At 38.6% G+C, this 19,336-nt stretch overlaps 2 protein-coding genes across 21 annotated transcripts in view; one reads left to right on the top strand and one right to left on the bottom strand.

The window, feature by feature from the left end:
• Positions 1-6,627, top strand: part of RECQL (RecQ like helicase) — a 53,452-nt gene extending 46,825 nt beyond the window's left edge. For 2 of the 3 annotated variants that reach the window (XM_045873779.3, XM_054507158.2), the window contains 3 exons: positions 4,625-4,844; positions 5,142-5,271; positions 5,791-6,627. In XM_045873779.3, the coding sequence (XP_045729735.1) occupies positions 4,625-4,844; positions 5,142-5,271; positions 5,791-5,934 (494 nt within the window). In that variant the 3' untranslated portion in view covers positions 5,935-6,627. The remainder of the gene's footprint in view (positions 1-4,624; positions 4,845-5,141; positions 5,272-5,790) is intronic. The other variant, XM_064591505.1, reaches the window with a different exon arrangement.
• PYROXD1 (pyridine nucleotide-disulphide oxidoreductase domain 1) lies at positions 411-17,038 on the bottom strand. 18 transcript variants are annotated; one of them, XR_010411589.1, is made up of 7 exons: positions 16,919-17,038; positions 13,020-13,144; positions 12,750-12,814; positions 12,637-12,665; positions 11,519-11,550; positions 10,650-10,772; positions 5,755-6,927 (listed from the first exon to the last, which is right to left on the bottom strand). XR_010411589.1 is itself a non-coding variant. In XM_064591509.1 (5 exons), the coding sequence occupies exons 2-5, from the start codon at positions 13,126-13,128 to the stop codon at positions 4,896-4,898; spliced, it is 303 nt and encodes a 100-aa protein (XP_064447579.1). In that variant the 5' UTR covers positions 13,129-13,144; positions 16,919-17,038; the 3' UTR covers positions 411-4,895. The 18 variants fall into 18 exon arrangements, 3 of the variants coding, with proteins under 3 accessions (XP_064447579.1, XP_064447577.1, XP_064447578.1); XR_010411579.1 differs by lacking the exons at positions 5,755-6,927; positions 11,519-11,550; positions 12,637-12,665 and adding exons at positions 411-4,901; positions 5,489-5,729; XR_010411581.1 differs by lacking the exons at positions 11,519-11,550; positions 12,637-12,665 and adding an exon at positions 411-4,901 and having other exon boundaries at positions 6,624-6,927.
• Positions 17,039-19,336: the final 2,298 nt, after the last annotated feature.

Below are 19,336 nucleotides of genomic sequence, written 5' to 3' on the forward strand. Positions count from 1 at the left end.
TAGGTGATATTGGCCTGTAGCTTTCTTTTTGTGTGTTGTCTTTGTCTGGTTTGGTATCAGGGTAATTATGGCCTCATGGAATGTATTTGGAAGCTTTCCTTTTTCTGTTTTTTGGTATAATTTCAGGAGATGTATGTTTGGTAGAATTCATCTGTGAACCCATCTGGTCTTGGACTTGGCTTTTCTTTTTGCTTCCATTTTGCATGTTTTTCCATCCCTTCACTTTTAATCTGTATGTGTCTTTAGGGCTGAAGTAAGTCTCTTATAGGCAGCATATAGATGAGTCTTTTTTTTTTTTTTTAAGGTTTTATATATTTATTTGACAGAGGGAGCAAGAGAGCGAGAGAGAGCAGGAGCAGAGGGAGAGGGAGAAGCAGGCTCCCCACTGAGCAGGGAGCCCGATGTGGGACTCCATCCCAGGACCCTGGGATCATGACTTGAGCCAAAGGCAGACGCTTAACTGAGCCACCCAGGCACCCCAAGTCTTGTTTTTGTATATCATTCCAGCACCCTGTGTTTTTTGAGTGGAACATTTAGACCATTTACATTTAAAGTAATTATTGATAGCTGTTTACTTATTGCCATTTTGTTTTCTGGTTGTTTTTGTAGTTTTCTTTTCTTGCTTTCTTTGTGATTGATGACTTCCTGTGGTGTTATGTTTGGCTTTCTATTACTTTTTTTCCCACTTTTTTTTTTTAAGTTTGCCTTTTTATTGTTTTATTTTTAAAATTTTTAAAAAAGTAATCTCTATGCCCAGTGTGGGGCTCAAACTCACAATCCTGAGATCAAGAGTTGCATCCTCCACTGATAAGCCAACCAAGAGCCCCTATTTTTTTAATTTATTTCTTTTATTTGAGTTAACACAATGTTACATTGGTTTCAGATGTACAACATAGTGATTCAGCAACTCTAAGTTATGCTGTGCCCATCAGAAGTGTAGCTACCATCTGTCACCACATAACACTATTGCAGTACCATTGACTATATTCTGTATACTGTATTTTTTCCCTTTATCTATTACAGGTGTTGGATTTGTGGTTACCATGAGGTTCATATATAACATTCTAAGTATAAAGCAGTGTATATTAGATGATGGTCATTTAAGTTTGAACACATTCTAAAAGAACTTCTTTTTCACACCCCCTCCATGGTTTATGTATATGTTGCCATGTATTACATCTTTTTATTGATAATTTCCCTACATCTAATTATGGCCTTTTCTTTTCCACTTAAAGAAGTCCCTTTAGGATTTCTTATAAGGTCAGTTTAGTGGTGATGAACTCCTTTACCTTTTGTTTGTGAACTCTCTCTCTTCTTCAATTCTGAATGATAATCTTGCTGGGTATTCTTGATTGTAGGTTTTTTTCCTCTCAGCACTGTGAATGTATCATGCCACACTCTTCTGGCCTGCGAAGTTTCTGCCAAAAAATCAGCTGATAGCCTTATGTGGTTTTTCTTTTATGTAACTTTTTGTTTCTCTCTTGCTTTTACACTTTTCTCTTTAATCTTTGACCATTTTAATTTTGTGTGTGGACCTTCTTGAGTTCATCTTGTTAAGGGGCTCTGTGTGCTTCCTGAATCTGGGTGTTTGTTTCCTTCCTTGGGGAAGTTTTCAGCTATTTCTTCAAATTTTCTGCCCCTTTCTCTTTTCTGTTTCTGGGACCTCTATAATATGAATGTTCACTTGATATTGTCTAACAGATCCCTTAACTTATCCTCATTTTTAAAAATTATTTATTTTTGCTGGGTGCTGTCCATTACCCCACCTTTCAGATCATTGATCTATTCTTCTGCATCCATTAATCAGCTGTTGATTCCCTCTAATGTATTTTTCATTTCAGTTGTTGTATTTTTCAACTCTGGTTCTTTGTGGTTTCCAGTTTTTTGTTGAAGTTCTTAGAGTTTTTTCATCCTTCAGTCCAGCAAGCATTTTTAAGATTACTTTCAACTCTTCATCATGCATATTATCTCCATTTCATTAAGTTCTTATTTTGAAGTTTTGTTTTGTTTTTTGATTTGGAGCATATTGCCTTGTTTCCCCATTTTGCTTGACTTTGTGTTTGTTTCCATGAATGAGGCAGAACTGCTGCTAATCCCAAAGTTGAAGGAATGGTCTTGGTGTGTGGTTGTCCCCTGTGTACGTAGATAGTACATGCCTGGTGATTTTTGTTGACTGGCTGGAGCTGTGGCTGGCATGCACTATAGGTTGCAGGGGACCCTGTAGTGGGGTCACCTGGGTGGGATGGCTGGAGTTTAAGTGGGTGTGGGCTGGGGCATTTCTGAGTCTCTTTGCAGAGGGTACCGTGGCAGAACAGATGAAGCTAAAGTGGGTGCAAGCCAGGGGTGGTCCTGGGGTTCTCCATGCATAGGGCACCTGGCAGGATGGCTGAAACCAAAGTGGGTGTAAATTGGGGTATTCTGGCGTGCACAGAAGATGCCCTGGTTGGGGCAGCTAGAACTGCAGCGGGTTGCTGGCTGAGGAGATCCCTGGGTGCTTCGTGCAGGGGACAACCTGGCAGTCAGCTGTAGTTGAAAGGGCTGGGGCATTCACAGGGCTCTTTGCACAGATGGTACCCTGGAAGGACAGCTGAAGTGAGTGCAAGCCAGGTTGTCCTGGCAGGGAAGCTGGGGGATGGCCTAGAAAGCTGTCTGAAGCCAAAGTGGTGCAGGCCTGGAGTGTTCTGAGGTGCTTTGTGGAGCTGTAGTGAGCACTGACCAGGGCTGTCATCGTGTGCACCACCATGGGGCTGCCTTGGTGGGACAGCTGGGGCTGGTGTGCTTTGGGGGCTCAGAGCTCACTGAGGTGGTAGGCTGATAGGGCACCTGGGCCTTGCTCCCATCTATGCTGTCAAGGGGGACATAAACTGTGGCATTCACTGGACCCTCTAACCCAGAGATAGTTAGCATGGTTCAAGGGCTATTTCCTTTATATTCTGGTGGATCTTTTAAGCCATAGCTTTTATTTTCTGTGGCCCAACATAGATGAATCTGTTCCTGGTACCTCATTACTGTCCTCTGCACTGCAGTTTGCAGCAGCGAGGGTGGGGTCACCCTTTGTTACCACCTCTCAGTCTCTCTCGGTGGTTCTCTAGGTGGTCTGTGTTGTTGTACAGAAGCTGTTCAGTGAGCTCTCAGTTGTTCTTCAGGAGGAATTGCCTATAAATAGGTGTAGATTTGGTGTGCCCATGAGGGGAGTTCAGGATCTTCCTGTGTCACCATCTTAGACTGGAACACTCCCTAGTTCATTGTTTTTAAATTTTTATAGGCTAATATATATAGCTAGGACTACATGGGGGCAGTATTAGACCCCAAAATGGATTAAGCAAGCTGTGAATAGCATTTTCTAGGTTCAAAAGCAACAATTCAAAAGTTTGGGTTTTTTAAATATTTTTATTTATTTGACAGAGACAGACACAGCGAGAGAGGGAACACAAGCAGGGGGAGTGGGAGAGGGAGAAGCAGGCTTCCTGCTGAGCAGGGAGCCCGATGTGGGGCTTGACCCCAGGACTCTGGGACCATGACCTGAGCCAAAGGCAGATGCTTAACGACTGAGCCCCACCCAGGTGCCCCATTTTTTTGTTTTTTTTTTTTTAAAGATTTTATTCATTTGACAGAGACAGCGAGAGAGGGAACAAAGCAGGGGGAGTGGGAGAGGGAGAAGCAGGTTTCCCACTGAGCAGGGAGCCCAATGCAGGGCTCGATCCCAGGACCCTGGGACCATGACCTGAGCTGAAGGCAGATGCTTAACAACTGATCCACCCAGGTGCCCTGCAACAATTCAAAAGTCTTAAAGCTAAGGTAAATAAAGGGAGAAGTGCTGTGTGGATGTATGTATCTTACATTGCTAGATTATAGGCATGTTAAATTTTTAAGAAGTGAAGGAAAGTTTAAATTCTTCTGAATAGTAATGCTATTAAAAGGCTAGTCACCGATTGGGAAGAGAAATTTAATGCAAAGGAGAGATTATGGTCAATCGTTTCTGATCTAGATAATGGCTAACCACTCAGACACTAATTTAGCAGTGTTTTAGTGCTGTATTTTCACTTTTTTTATCCTGTGTGTTGTGTCTGAAGAGTTGGACTAACTGGTTCTCTCAGTTTTGATGTCTTGGTGGGTGAAGGTCACTATAATTTTAACTTTGCAGCTAGAGAAACTTGTATATGAGTTTATTATACTGCATTATAGTGACCACATTAACAAAAGTCTGATATATATGTAAGTCGGGTGCTAAAATCAGTAATTAGGAGTATCTGAGCAGGACATTCTTGTCTCTAAATCAGAGTGTGGAGGAAGCCATAGTTTTCAAAATGTTGCTTAATGAGCACAAATCAGGTAAATATGAAAAACAGACGGATTCTAACTCTGTCATGTATGGCATACACTGTAGTTCTAGAGCATACCCCAAGGCCTTCTGGTAACCAGCTTATTGTTTTTACGTTACTGTAAATTCAATAATGTCTTACAGAGACTCTAACTTAGTTTAGTGGTAGACTTAGGGAATAGCCTAGTTCTAATGCAGAACAAAACAGTTTAGGGTGGCTGATGTGGATGACTCATTTTAAACCACTTCAACTAGCCTGTGCTTGCTGTAATTTCTAAATCCCAGTTGCCTGTCTCATTACAGCATGTGAAAGAAAGAATGTCACAGCACACTGCAGAGATCTAATCAAGATCCTGAAGCAGGCAGAGGACCTGAATGAAAAGCTCACGCCACTGAAACTGATTGATTCTTGGATGGGAAAGGGTGCAGCAAAATTGAGAGTGGCAGGTGTTGCTCCGCCCAAACTTGCTCGTGAAGACCTGGAGAAAATTATTGTACATCTTCTTCTACAGCAGTATCTTAAGTATATACAAATCCATTTTTTGTCCTTTGGTGTTGTCTTTATGATTGTTTCTCATAACTGCAACAGAACAAGTAGTTTTCCAGTTGTTTCATATAAAACTCTTAAATGCCATATAAAATTTACCTAGTAAACTCCAACTTTAACTGATCACTGTTGTCAAAAAAAGCGCAATTTATAGAAAGTTATTTGTTTTGTGCAAGTTTCAGTCCCTATCAGTGTATTAAAATTATTAAAATTTATGGATTTTTTTTATAATTTCTGCAAGCCTTTCTGAGTGTCAGCTTTTACCTCCCACAGAGAAGACCACAGTTTCACAGCATTTGCTACCATCTCATATTTGAAAATAGGACCTAAAGCCAATCTTCTGAACAGTGAGACACATGTCATTGCTATGCAAGTAAAGAAGCCCATGCAGAGCTGTTTCAGGGTAACTAGTTATTCCTTTCTATATACTGAAAAAGCACATGAGAGCTTATGGGATGCTCTAACTAGTACTGTCCTGGGCCCAGTGGAACATAAGAGATAAGCAATTTTCTTCTTAGAATCTGAGTATGGAAGAGAGAAAACAAACCTTTACTTTCTATAGAGATGGTAACTAATAGTTTAAACTAGTCTACCTTTTAACATAGACTAGAGTTTCCAACCTTTTAGAATGTGAAAAGTCCGTTTTAGTGTTGTTTAATTTGCGATGCATCCTGCCCTCACAATGTTGGTTGTGGATCAACACTGGTTGAGAAGTCGGCCTGAGCAGCAGAGGTCGAGAACCAACGACTCTCCCACACTCAATACTCTCAAGCCTGCAAAAATATGCTATGTACCACTGTGTCTCTGACAACATATCCCTTCAGGGTAGGGCTCATATGAAGGACCCGTGGGATTATTAATCTGAAAAGAAAATGGAACAGCTGAGTTGTGACCAGAGTGTTTGCTTTGTTTTTATTTGCAGATTGAATCATCTCAAACTTGTCATCCTGAAAGAGCTGATAAAAAAAGGGAAGAAAAAAATTCAGGTAACTTCCAGAAGTCTGCAGACATGCTTCGGCAATCTAAGAATACAGGGACTAAGAAAAGAAAAATTGATGATGTATGAGTGTTTCTAAATTATCCAAGAAAACAGTTTATACATGTATACACCATTATTTTGTAGTTAAAAGTTAAAGAATTTTATTAATATTTTGTACATATGGAACTTACCTCTGAAGTATTGAAGACTTGAAAATTTGAGATCATGACTTATATAAATTTACAGTATGAAAGAAAAATAATTTTAATGTAAAATATTTAAGAATGAGTTCACATATCTTAAATCCTTTATCCCTTCACATACCTTTTGATAGTAATGTTATATGGAGTATTTTAAATAGGCTTATCACAGAAAGGGAGTGATTTCAGCTCGTAACAGCTGTAGAACCCAAATGTAAAAGGAATAAGGTATCAGTACTAATGATATTAGCAAGGAAGCTATTGCTATATCTCTAAGTAAAACAAAACAATAAGCCTCTTGAAACCATAACCCTCTCATATTTCATAATCATAGAATGAGTCTGGCATACCAGACCAAGTTGTTGGCCAATACTTGATAACAGCCTAGCTAAATCTGCTCCAAGGCTAAATCAGGATTAACTTAAATCCTTACACTTACATAAGTGGTCATTTTTCTGTTGGAAAAAAGTAACTGTGTATTAGTTGATCTTTGCAATTTTATTTATATTTTAGTACTTTCTCACTGAAATCATTATCACTTCTGTATTCTTAATTTCATTAAATCAGTGCATTTACCTTATTGTGACTTTCATGTGTTGTTTGGAACTTCATTTTGATTAAAAAAAGTCATTTTAAGAACTACATAATCTTCTAAATCAATATTTTGATCTAGCACATCTCCATATGATGAAAGGTCCATCTGATTTAAAATTAACTTTTCAAATGCTTCTTCTAAATCAGTTTCACCAATTAAGACAGCTCCCATCATTCGCCCATTCTGCATGACAACTTTGACGTATTCTTGTCCTTTCGTACATCTCAGCATTAATTCATGATCTGAACCTAAGCCCTGTGTGTTTTATCTTCCCAGCATTACGACCTGTATACAGAGATGATAAAAGTATTCTAGTAAGTACCAAAAAGGAAACATGATACGCAGTTACACTGTGTTAACCTAGAATGGCCAGCACAAAAATCTGTTCACAAAATTTTACAGCTAGAAGTGTCAGTGGAGAGGTGGGTCACAAAGAAAACATTTGAATGACATTGCATTTATTGTACAGATGACAATACCCCACAATCTCTATGATCATTAAAAGTATCTAGTAAATTAAATATGTAGGATCTGGACTATATTAGCCTAGAGTCATGACTTAAAGATTTAATAAGGAACTGAGTTAGATCTTTCATGAGCAAATTAACCTCCTTAAACTTTATGTGTGTTCCTCCTCATCAGTAAATTATGAAGAAAAGACTTGGCTCAGAGTAATGTAAAGAGGAGTAAATATGGGGCGCCTGGGTGGCTCAGTTGGTTAAGCGACTGCCTTCAGCTCAGGTCATGATCCTGGAGTTCCTGGATCGAGTCCCGCATCGGGCTCCCTGCTCGGCAGGGAGCCTGCTTCTGCCTCTGACCCTCCCCCCTCTCATGTGCTCTCTCTCTCTCTCATTCTGTCTCAAATAAATAAATAAAATCTTTAAAAAAAAAAAGGAGTAAATAATAGGCAAGGCAAAGCACCTGGTTCATTCTTGAGTATGATAACTATTAGTTCCCCTCACAAAGCAAGAATGAATCTCAAATAAATGCAGAAATGCATCAACAGGGAACAAATCTGAAAGAGACCCCCCCCCCTTAACTATAAAATAGTATAGCAAGAAGGTAGGTAATGATTAGTAATTAAGACCAGCAATAATACCAGGTTTGATTTGCAAGAACTAGGAAACTGGTGATTTTTTCTAAAATGATGAAAACCATGTAAATTCTTATTCAATGAGAAAACCAGATAATTAGTTACAAGACTAACAAGCAGAAAAAGTCACTAATCTGCTTATCTAGAATCTTACCTATAGTTTAAAAATTTTGTTACATGAGCAAAAAGTTCAAAGCTAAAGTCCATGTCAATAGATTCTCCTAAACTAGCTGCAGCCAGTGCACTTCACTGCATATCATCTCATCTGTCTAGCCTGCGTCTACAACCTCACCTGAAAGAAAAAAATGTTACGACATAAAAGTTTTCATTGTTCTACTTTAACAATACCTTACAAAATTCCTTAAAGGGGTTCACTGTTGACAGTCCTTGAGATTGGCTAGATCTAGAGAGCTAGAGGACTAGTTGGATTGTCTCTGGCATAGATAAGCAGTCACCAATCCACACCAACCAAACCAATTTTGGTATCTGATAATTTTATCCAAATTACTGCCTTTAAAATGAAAGGATGATACCAACTATGCATGTTTCAATAAGCTCTCCATTAAAAATAATTAAAATATTTCAGGCTACACTAAGAAAGAATACTACTTATTAACCAGTCTCTTCTTTCAGAGTAAGTTCATTATCAGCATAAGCAGAGATGACAAATTATCATTGAAAAATGCATTCCTTTTCCTACTCCTTAGTTTTTTGTGCTAGATAGTTAAGGCCTCCCATGCAGTTAAACCTCAATGGTCAGGCAGATCGATATAATAGGTGATGTCCAGCCTCAGGAAATCTTAACTGATTTCAGCAACCAATGCTGGGAATTCATTTTTGTTTGAGAGAGAAAGGGAGAGCGAGCTCAAGCAGGGGGAGAGGCAGGCAGAGGGAGAAGCAGGCTCCCCGCTGACCAGGGAGCCCGATGTGGAGCTCGATCCCAGGACCCTGGGATCATGACCTGAGCCGAAGGCAGACATTTAACCGACTGAGCCACCCAGGCGCCCCTGGAAATTCGTTTTAAGTTTTCCTTACAACATTGCTAATTTCTCCTCTACTGTATTTATTTTTATTGTATTTCTACAAAGTTTTGGGAATCCCTGACAGAACACTTGCCTTGGGAGCCAAGAGATTTAAATACCGACTCTTGTACATATTTAACTTTTTATTTTTATTTAATTAACTGAAACTTGATTTCTTTACCTGAAACATAAATGTACACCATCTATTCCATGGCTACTGAGAGAATTAAATAAGCTAACCTACACCCCTGTGTATAACTAATGTCCTTTTGTGTGCAAAAATACCACCACAATCATGGATGTGATTTTCAAGCATTTCTGGTAGAAGTGATAATGTATATATTTTTTGAGAGACAGAGAGAGAGAAGAAAGAGTGCGAGCAGGGAGGGGCAGAGGGAGAGAATCCTAAGCAGGTTCAATGCCCAGTGCAGAGCCCGACATGGGGCCGGATTCCCCGACCCTGAGATCATGACCTAGGCTGTGAAACAAGCATCACTTGCTTAACCGACTCAGCCACCCAGGTACCCTGATAATTTTTTTTCTTTTAATTCCATCTCCTGTGTATAAACAAGATTGGTTTGATGAAGTGAAAGGGGGTCTGTGGGAAGGGAGCAGAGCAAACTGAGCACAACACTCGAGAACGGCTAATGGAGGCAGCTGGCAGTGTTACACTGCTGGACCATTATTAATGTCTACCAGCCTCTGAGTCCCTCCAGTTTGGGTCTTGGATCATGTAAAACTAATTAGTGTACTTATTGCTTCTACAAATTAAGAAATGAGGTCTATTAGATTCACTCAGAACAAGAGACCTCTGTTTTGTTTTCGGATATTGCCTGTAGCAGAGTATGACATAATAAGGATATAATTTATCCTCTTAGAGGGTTTAAAGTGTTCAAAAAAATCCCACAAATGCCAATTCCTGAGAGTTGAAGACATATATGCCACAGAATGATTACAGAAAAAAACTGAAAAGAAGCTAGCACTTTAGAAACAGGCCAAAAGCACTCTTCCTATGACTATTATCTCTGTAAAAATGAAGTACTGAAGGTGCCTCTTAGAATGCATCTGGCCCTTCCGCTACTTCACACTCCAGAGTTAATCTGAAGGAGAATCTCTACCTGTGGAGCTAGTCTTTCAGCAAGTGTTGCCTGGTTCTTTTATCTGTAACATCTACCTGTGTCTCTACTCCTCCTAAGACCACCTCGCCTATGGCTGAGGTCTGAATATCTTCCTCAAGGATTTCTGCTCCACCGTGAGGAGGCGGGCAGCACCGTGAGGGCAGGAGGACACAGACATCCAGTTGGACGGAGTTGTGCGGCTGAGGAAGAATGGTCGCTTGAGGGAATTTTTTCAGTCATAATTCCCACAGAGACAGAACTGGGTCATCAGGATCGCAAGGGGTCATCATCTATACGGTTTATACCTCAGGATGTTATTTATTCATCTAAAGCTGCTCTGTCTAGTCTGGTAGCCACTAGACACAGGGAGCTATTTAAACTTAAATGTAAATAAAATTCAGTTCCTCGGTCTCACTCAGCACATCTTAAGTGCCAACAGAGACATGTAGGCTGGTGACTACCTGACTGGACACTGCAAACGTAGAGAACGTTTCTGTCATCACAGAGTTCCACTGGACAGTGCTGGTAAGTATTTGAAGATGAAAAAGTCATAGCCCATAATTCTTTTTCAATTACAAGACATACCAGTGTGTTCCATCACTATATAATAACTTACCAAAAGGGAAACATTCTTTTTTTTTTTAATGTCTAGGATAGCCTCCTACTTAAAGTAGCAAAGTGGGAAAACCAGAAATTTGGATTTGCTGGTGGTGACTCACTCCTTTACCGTCAGATGGAATCTGATACAAGGTGTGATGGTGGATGCCAGCTTACCTGCTGCCACACCGGGCTGGGCCTCCAGGACGCGGTGCACATGTCACCCGCAGCATAGACATCAGAGAGAGACGTGTGCATGTGAGCATCCACCTTCAGGCCTCCGTCTTCTCCTAGATCAAACTAAACAGGGTTCCTGATAAGCATATGTGGGAAGAAAAATGAAAGAGGTCTTTTCTGTTCTAAAGTAAAAGAACAAGTCAAATTTTTACACCTCGGTATGCTGATCTTCGGTGAGAGAGTAAAAAACAGCTGCCAACTTTAGACAACGCAGCTGAATTTCCAGGGAATCAAAATCCTACTAGGACAGCCCAACTAAAAAATTCTTAGACTTTTAAGATCAAGAACACTCAGTAACCATATGATTACCCCACTCATAATTACAATATTACTCAGGTTTCTGAGCTTCAAACGCTAAAAGGCAGAAAATATAAGATAGTTTCTCTAAAAGAATCATTTTTAAGATTTTATAGGTGTCTGTCTCATCAACCTTTAGACAGGTGAACTGTGCATTATGTCCCATTTATGAGGACACTGATGCTGGGACGTTTACTGCTTAAGGACTTTAGGCAATACGAAATACTGTAAATCAAAACATGACTGTAAACTAAATTGTTTTCAGCTTCCTTAAGTTACAGTTTTACACTAAGACAATGAACAGTTAAAAATAATCATAGCAGGACAAAAAATTTCACCTTACATTGTTGCCACAGAGAAAAGGTTCTATATTTGGTGTTAACTCCTAGCACTGACAATGAAATCACAGCCGTTTTTCTTTTCATTAGTCAATTCCACATATATATACCTCTTAAAAAAAAGAACCACAAAACAAAAACAAAAAAAACCCCTTTAATCTCAAATGTAATCACCTTCAGCTGTCCATAGAATTATGTGATAATGCCTAGAACAAAGAAAGAAGGCAGGAGAGGACTTTAAAACAATACTCCTTAAGGGGCACCTGGCCTTCTCAGTTAATAGAGCATGCGACTCTTGATCTCGTTTTGAGTTCTAGCCCCAGGTTGGATGTAGAATTTACTTCAAAAAAGGAACCATGACAGACCCTGGGAAACAAACTGAGGGTTACAGAAGGGAGGAGGGGTAGGGGGATGGGGTAGCTGGGTGATGGGTACTGAGGAGGGCACATGGGATAAGCACTGGGTGTTATATGCAACTAATAAATTGTTGAACATTATGTCAAAAACTAATGATGTACTATATGTTGGCTAACTCAACATAAAAAAAAAACCCTTAATTTTTATAAGGCACATTTGCTAAAACAATTACAATGTAATCAACATTATCTCCTTGTTTTGGGTATGACAAAATTATGACATTCTAAACATTTTTCCTTCAAATTTAGACATAAAACTTCTAACAAAGTAAATTTAAATTGATAATCACTTTATAAATTATTTCTTTAAAAATACTAATACATTATACTCCACTGAGAGTTTAGTCCAATGAGATAACTCACTTTTCAATGTTTTCCCCTTACTACTCATATTCAAACTCTAACACTACCTTTTCCCATGGAAAAATTCAAAGAATTCAAAAACAGTGGAATATCTCATATGCTAGTTCGGCTGAGTGTATTTCTTCCAATGGTGATAGTTCTCACAGAAAGTGTGGAATAGGAATTAGTCTGTTTCTTAATCCCAAGTTTACAGATTTTTAATCTGTTTGATTTGGGGGAAGTCACTTCACCTCTGAGAGCATAAAGGTTTTCTTGGTTTAGATTTGTTTTGATCTGCAAGATACTCTGACTCACAGAGCTGTGGTGGTCATAGCACCGTGAGTCCCATGTATAATTATTAGGAAACTTGAAGACTAAGTAATGAAAAGGAAATGACTTATTAAGTAATGGTTTCATTTTTACTTTTTATGTTTAAATTTCATATGGAAATCTTAAGTTTTTTAATATAGGAAGACTAAGTTTTCTTCCCTTTAAATTAGTGGTTATTGTATTTTTTCTTATTTTCTTACTTACCTTTATCAGTTGTGACTGATTACAATGGTCTTTGGAAAAAGATCATTACATTATTTAGATTGCAAATCACATACTCCCAAATTACAGTAATGAATGTGTGTATAAGTTATAACCTTCAGCTTAATTGTTGTATCTGGGATACATGCACAATGGAAAAAACGCAGAACACCAGCATGAACTAAAAAAAAAAAACAAAAATTATCAACCAAAGCCGAACTGAAATTGGCAATAACATTATAAATACTTCCTGGTTTATGGATCATAAAACAAACCTCTTCTATAATTTAGGAATTAACACTGTAAGTGGAATAGTTTGATTCAAATATAGAAAAGTCAAAGAAATATGCATGTTCCTTTCCCATGAACCAACCTCAAAATGTTACCTGAGCACTCTGTACCACGGATTCCTAGTATGTAAGGATTTCCTTCACATATCAACTTTGGTTTAGCTCCAGCACATAAACAGTTTCTTATACACATGCTGACTGCCATCTCCTGTTAAAATGCACTGTAAAAACACAGAGCAAGGAAGGGGAAAGGAGAAACATATTCATCCATGGGTACAATTTCATTTTAAATAAAAAACTCAATATAAGGAAAGCAAAAAATACATTAAGGTTGCTTCTTGGTGGCACTCAATACTTTGTTACAGCAACTGCAAATCAAAGTAAACATGAGAATGCATTCAGTCAGTCATTCACCATCATTTCAGGGCCATGAACCATTCTGGGAATCTGGCAAAAACTAGTCTTTCTCCCCCTGGAAAAAAAGGTACATTCATACCAGATTTTGCATAAAACATAAGGAATCTCATGATATTCAGGGAGGTATGTTGACCTCAGGTTAAAAACTAAACATTCAGAAATTTTAAAATTGAGCATTCTGATATTATACCTGGGGCAGGCCCTAATGAGTATTTCTGATCTCAGTGGAAGTTACTGTAGGAAGATCTAGTAATTCTAATGGTATCAGACCTTAATAGGTGGTATGGGTACAGGGGGGGTACAGTGTGGTAGGAGAGGGTACATCATCTAAAAACATTAGAAGTGCTAAAAACGCAGTATTTATATGCTTAACTATAAATAACAATCACTTCACCAGCAAACATGCTCTTTGGGGATATTTTCATATATATTTCATGTATTTTCACATGAAAAATGTGTTAACCTTAAATCCTAGCATGTACTGGCTTTAAAGTGATTTAAATTAATTTTTAATGACATCACTGAGTCTAAAACTACGTATCTGAGATCCACTGTTTTTGTTCCTTAATATCGAATGAAAACCTACATCTAAGTAGTAGCCTTTAGAAGGTACATATCTCTAAGTACATATGACTCAGAGATGCCAGACTTTGTCAGAGTGGTTTAGAGCTTAACACTGTGCCATGTGTTTGATTTATAAAACATGGCAAATCATAACTGTAGCACTTGATACCCACTGAGACATTTGTTACCCGCTGTAACTCTTCAGCAGCTTAACAAAAACATAAAGCCAATAATTCCACACAGTATAATGCATACAGGAATTCTACACAAGTCTTCCTGAAGATAATATGGTTAGAATTTTATCTGGCAAACAGTAGTTATAGACCCTGACCAAATCTAAAAATAATTTGCATTTAGCTACTGTAAAAACACACACAAGAACTCTTTTCATTGGCTACTGTTAAATTTTTGGAAATAGACATGAAGATAAAACACATAATCTCTAATTCATTAAAGAATATAAAGGACAGATAATGCAGACATGATCTCATTTAGGACACTTCAACATGGCAATGGGCGGCACTGATTTATTCAAATGCCCAAATATAAATTCCCTCACAATTAGTACACATTTGAGCACACTTCTATCTGCAAATTAACTGACATGGATGTTATATAGGATATGTACTACTATAAATACTAGAAATTTATCCTGGTTTTAGGATTCAGATTTTTTTCTCATAAAATTCAGTACTTATTTTTTCCTGTCAAATTATTTGTGTTCTGAATGTATTATAAGTGTGTTTTCTCCCTAAGGGAGAACTCACAAATGAGAGCAGCTCTAGGGAAACAACGGCAAACTTCACTTCCCATCTTGCCTGAAGCTCATCTGAGGATATTGCTGATCATCTGACAACACCCTTTTCTGAGCCCGCCTTATTCAGTCCCATGTCCAGTGGGTTACTGGGTCCTGCTGAGTTTACAGTAGAAATCTCACTCATATCTGGGCCGTTCTTTCCACTACACTGTCCCTGTCTTAGTTCAGGCCTTCTACCGTTATGGATGATTGCAACCACCTTCTGATTTGGTTGCTGGCCACCAGCCCCTCACTCCACCCCACTTCATCCTCAACACTGCTGTCAGATCTACCTTCCTAAAAGAGTATCCATGGTATCACCCTGCCTCCACCTAAAATCTCTTCATTTCTCCACTGATTACAAAATAAATTTCTTGGTATGACGTAAACAGCTCTTCACACTCTTATTTCTTTGGCCTCGTCTGCCAATCTTCTTTCCTTGTCCCCACTGCAGTCCCTCTGACAGTGTCACTCTTCCATGTGCCCCTTTCCTTTTCTATGGGCCTTTGAATAAGCCACCACCTTTTCCTACAATGCCCCTAATTAAGAACTCTTAATTCTTTAAGACTTAAACCCCATTCAAATATTACTCCCTCTGTGAAGTCCACGTAAATCTCTAATATCAGAGCTTAGATAAGAGTTCAGTGACTGTGCTTTTCACGTCCCTATAGTTATACGTGTGCAGGTGTATATTCGCTCCAACACTGGGCACTCCCAGGGCAGGTTCACTGTAATATTCCTGTTGTCTCCCAGCACTTACCGTGGTGCCCAGAACACAGCAGACACTGTAAGTGTTAATGCTCATGTAAAATGTAAAACCTAAAACGCAAACTAATTATAGAATCATAATAAACCCACAACAAGTATAAATTTTCCCAGTAATAATATAAATCACTAAACTTTATATGCTAAGGACCTTAGTGGTGGTGGCGGTACAGACGGGGTCAAAAGAAAGCAGGCAAAAGCTCATCGAGATTGAACAGTGGGCTGACATTAAGAAAGAAATCCTCGGGCGCCCAGGTGGCTCAGTCGGTTAAGCATCTGCCTTCAGCTCAGGTCATGATCCTGGAGTCCTGGGATTGAGTCCCACATCGGGCTCCCTGCTCCTCGGGGAGCTTGCTTCTCCCTCTCCCCACTCCTCCCCTCCCCACTCATGCTCTTTCTCTCGCTCGCTCTCTCTCAAATAAAATCTTAAAAAAAAAGAAAGAAAGAAAGAAAGAAAGAAGGAAAGGAAGAAAGGGAAGAAAGGGAAGAAAGAAAGAAAGAAAAGAAAGAAAGAAAGGAGAGAGAGAGAGAGAGAGAAAGAGAGAGAGAGAGAGAGAAAGAGAGAGAGAAAGAGAGAGAGAAAGAGAGAGAGAAAGAGAGAGAGAAAGAGAGAGAGAAAGAGAGAGAGAAAGAAAGACAGAGAGAAAGAAAGACAGAGAGAAAGACAGAAAGAAAGACAGAAAGACAGACAGACAGAAAGACAGACAGAAAGACAGACAAAGAAAGACAGAAAGACAGAAAGACAGACAGAAAGACAGACAAAGAAAGAAAGAAAGAAAGACAGAAAGAAAGAAAGACAGAAAGACAGAAAGACAGAAAGAAAGACAGAAAGACAGAAAGACAGAAAGAAAGACAGAAAGAAAGACAGAAAGAAAGACAGAAAGAAAGAAAGACAGAAAGAAAGAAAGACAGAAAGAAAGAAAGACAGAAAGAAAGAAAGACAGAAAGAAAGAAAGACAGAAAGAAAGAAAGACAGAAAGAAAGAAAGACAGAAAGAAAGAAAGACAGAAAGAAAGAAAGACAGAAAGAAAGAAAGACAGAAAGAAAGAAAGACAGAAAGAAAGAAAGACAGAAAGAAAGAAAGACAGAAAGAAAGAAAGACAGAAAGAAAGAAAGACAGAAAGAAAGAAAGACAGAAAGAAAGAAAGACAGAAAGAAAGAAAGACAGAAAGAAAGAAAGACAGAAAGAAAGAAAGACAGAAAGAAAGAAAGACAGAAAGAAAGAAAGACAGAAAGAAAGAAAGACAGAAAGAAAGAAAGACAGAAAGAAAGAAAGACAGAAAGAAAGAAAGACAGAAAGAAAGAAAGAAAGAAAGAACAGAAAGAAAGACAGACAGAAAGAAAGAAAGACAGACAGAAAGACAGACAGAAAGACAGACAGACAGACAGACAGAAAGAAAGAAAGAAAGAAAGAAAGAAAGAAAGAAAGAAAGAAAGAAAGAAATCCTCTTACGTGTTCTTTACTCTTTAGTTGTTTTACCCCGGATTCTATAATCTTAATGTTGGGAAAGCGATTTTCTAACATGGTTTTCGGTTGCTCTTCAACATCAAACTCCTCCAATACTTTAGAAACCTGTATTAGATCAGAAAGGTAAAAATATATGTTTAAAAAATATTTCAAAAATTTTAAATAATAAAAATACTTTCATTTGTTTTTATACACTACTTCATATTCATAAAACAAAGTCGGTCAATTGCACTATATACAGTGTAAAGAGGGCTAACTCCACATTTTAAGACTTGAACTCAAATATTAGTCCTACCTCTCGGGCAAGTCAGCCAGGTCACTGCACCTTAGTGTCCTAGCCTGGAAAATGAGGGCTGACTCTACTCACTTCTGCATTCTTTTACCACAGCTTGTTGATTCCCTTATCCTTACAGTTTTCTCTGTCCACTTACTAGCCAACTTTATTGTGATCTAGCCTTTAGACTCTTTCCTGTTGTCTAAACCCAAGAGCATCCTCTTGGACTCACTTCTCTTCCTGTGCAGCCATGACTCCACTGTAGATCATTTCATGTTTTGCCCAAACTTTTACTTCCTTGCCTTCTTTTCTTTAACCATTAATTACCCGGAAAACCCCCCACCACAGACTGAACTGCCTGCTTTTTCCAGTCCTATACCCAGTCTGCTGTGGAAGGACCACACCTTGCAGACTGGCATTTGACCTCAGGTGCCCCCTAAATACTACTGGGAAATCCTACTACATGGCCCTAGTGGTTCTCAAACTGTTTAGTCTCAAGACCCCTTTATACACTTACAGATGACTGAGGACCCCGAAGAACTTTTGTCCATGTGAGTTAAACCCAGTGATATCTGCTACATTAGATATGAAAACTGAGAAAAATGTAAAATATTTAATTTAATTAGAAGTATAATAAATCCGGGGCGCCTGGGTGGCTCAGTCGGTTAAGCGTCTGCCTTCGGCTCAGGTCATGATCTCAGGTCCTGGGATCGAGCCCCACGTCAGACTCCCTGCTCAGTGGGGAGTCTGCTTCTCCCTCTCCCTCTGCCTGCCACTCTCCCTGCTTGTGCTCACTCTCTCTGTGTCAAGTAAATAAATAAAATCTTAAAAAAAAAGAGAAGTATAATAAATCCAAAACATGTTAAACAGATATAATATCCTTTTAATAAAAAATAACATTTTTTTTCCAAAACAAAAGAAATTGAGTGAGAAGAATGGCACTGTTTCACATTTTTGCAAATATCTTTAATGTCTGGTCTTAATAGAAGATGTGCTTCTCCATTCAAACTATTACAATATGTTAATCTGGTTGACGTATATGCAGCCTTTTCAGAGAATGTATATTCTTCTTTGACGTTACACTAAAACTCAACAAGCGTGATTTCTTAAAGATTAGTTGCAATAGAGAATTTGAAACCATATTAAAGAATTTTTCATCCTTCGTTCCTGTGAAATCCACTGGTCTATCCTGCACTTTGAATGGATCTTGTAACATCACATTCATCATCTGGACAACAGTGGTTCCCTAAGTTACGGAAATCTGCCCAATGTTAACACATTTTATATCACTACAATACCAAAAGATCACATTATTATCACCAACAATCTCATCAGAAACGTCTTTAAGTACCACGAGGCTCACAGTGAGGAAATGAGTTTCCCAAAGTTCTAATTCTGGCTGGAAAGCTCTAATTTTGTCCTGTTGCCAACAAGTACTATCACCTGTGTTCCTTGAAGTGACAGGCTCACTTCACTCATTTTCCAAATATGAATTACGATAGTGTGTCAGTTGTTCTTTCAAGTAAAGCTGGTGTCCGTAAAAGAGCAATTAGCTCCTCTTGCAACTCAGCAACAGCAGAACTGCTTCTCCTTGAGACAACACTACTCCTGTATGTAGAACAGGTGCTTTATGCCTACAACCCATTTCATCATACAGAGTATTAAAAACACATACGCTTATGAGTCAGGACTTAATAAAACATTTTTTACTGGCTCTAATTTATTTAACTGAGTGCGTGCAGTGAAGAATACAATGACCACCAGCCCAGTTTAGCCACCATTGCTCTTATACCATCGGGGCTCAAGTGTCAATATAGTGAAAACTTGTATTAAAGAATGTGGGTAGTATTCTTCACTGAAGTATGGGAAGAAAACAGGTACTTATTTAACTCTTTTGCATAGGCATTATAACATTCATAATTAGAGCACTATAGCATATGCATATAATTTATAAACATATAAATATACATATATTAGGATTTTAGCGAACACTCTTTAACAGGTGACATACCAGATCAAAACTGTTTAGAGATCAGGGTGCCTCAGTTGGTTGAGCTTCTGACTCTTGATCTAGTCTCAGGTCTTGATATCATGGTTGTAAGTTCAAGCCCCACTTTGGGTGTGGAACC

The sequence above is a fragment of the Mirounga angustirostris genome, unplaced genomic scaffold (assembly GCF_029215605.1).
Source record: "Mirounga angustirostris isolate CCGP_5_RB_7025 unplaced genomic scaffold, mMirAng1.0.hap1 SCAF_5, whole genome shotgun sequence".
Taxonomy (NCBI): Eukaryota; Metazoa; Chordata; class Mammalia; order Carnivora; family Phocidae; genus Mirounga; species Mirounga angustirostris.

Bases quoted from the DNA above. Each gene is read 5' to 3' on its own strand.
- PYROXD1 (XM_064591507.1), bottom strand. From the start codon at position 13,128: ATGGCAGTCAGCATGTGTATAAGAAACTGTTTATGTGCTGGAGCTAAA. The intron at 12,815-13,019 runs GTAACATTTTGA...TTTTTTTTTTAG, and splicing joins CCGTGGTACAGAGTGCTCAG to TTCATGCTGGTGTTCTGCGT. The intron at 5,730-10,649 runs GTAAGCTGGCAT...TTTTCTTTTCAG, and splicing joins CCAGCCCGGTGTGGCAGCAG to ATTAATAATCCCACGGGTCC.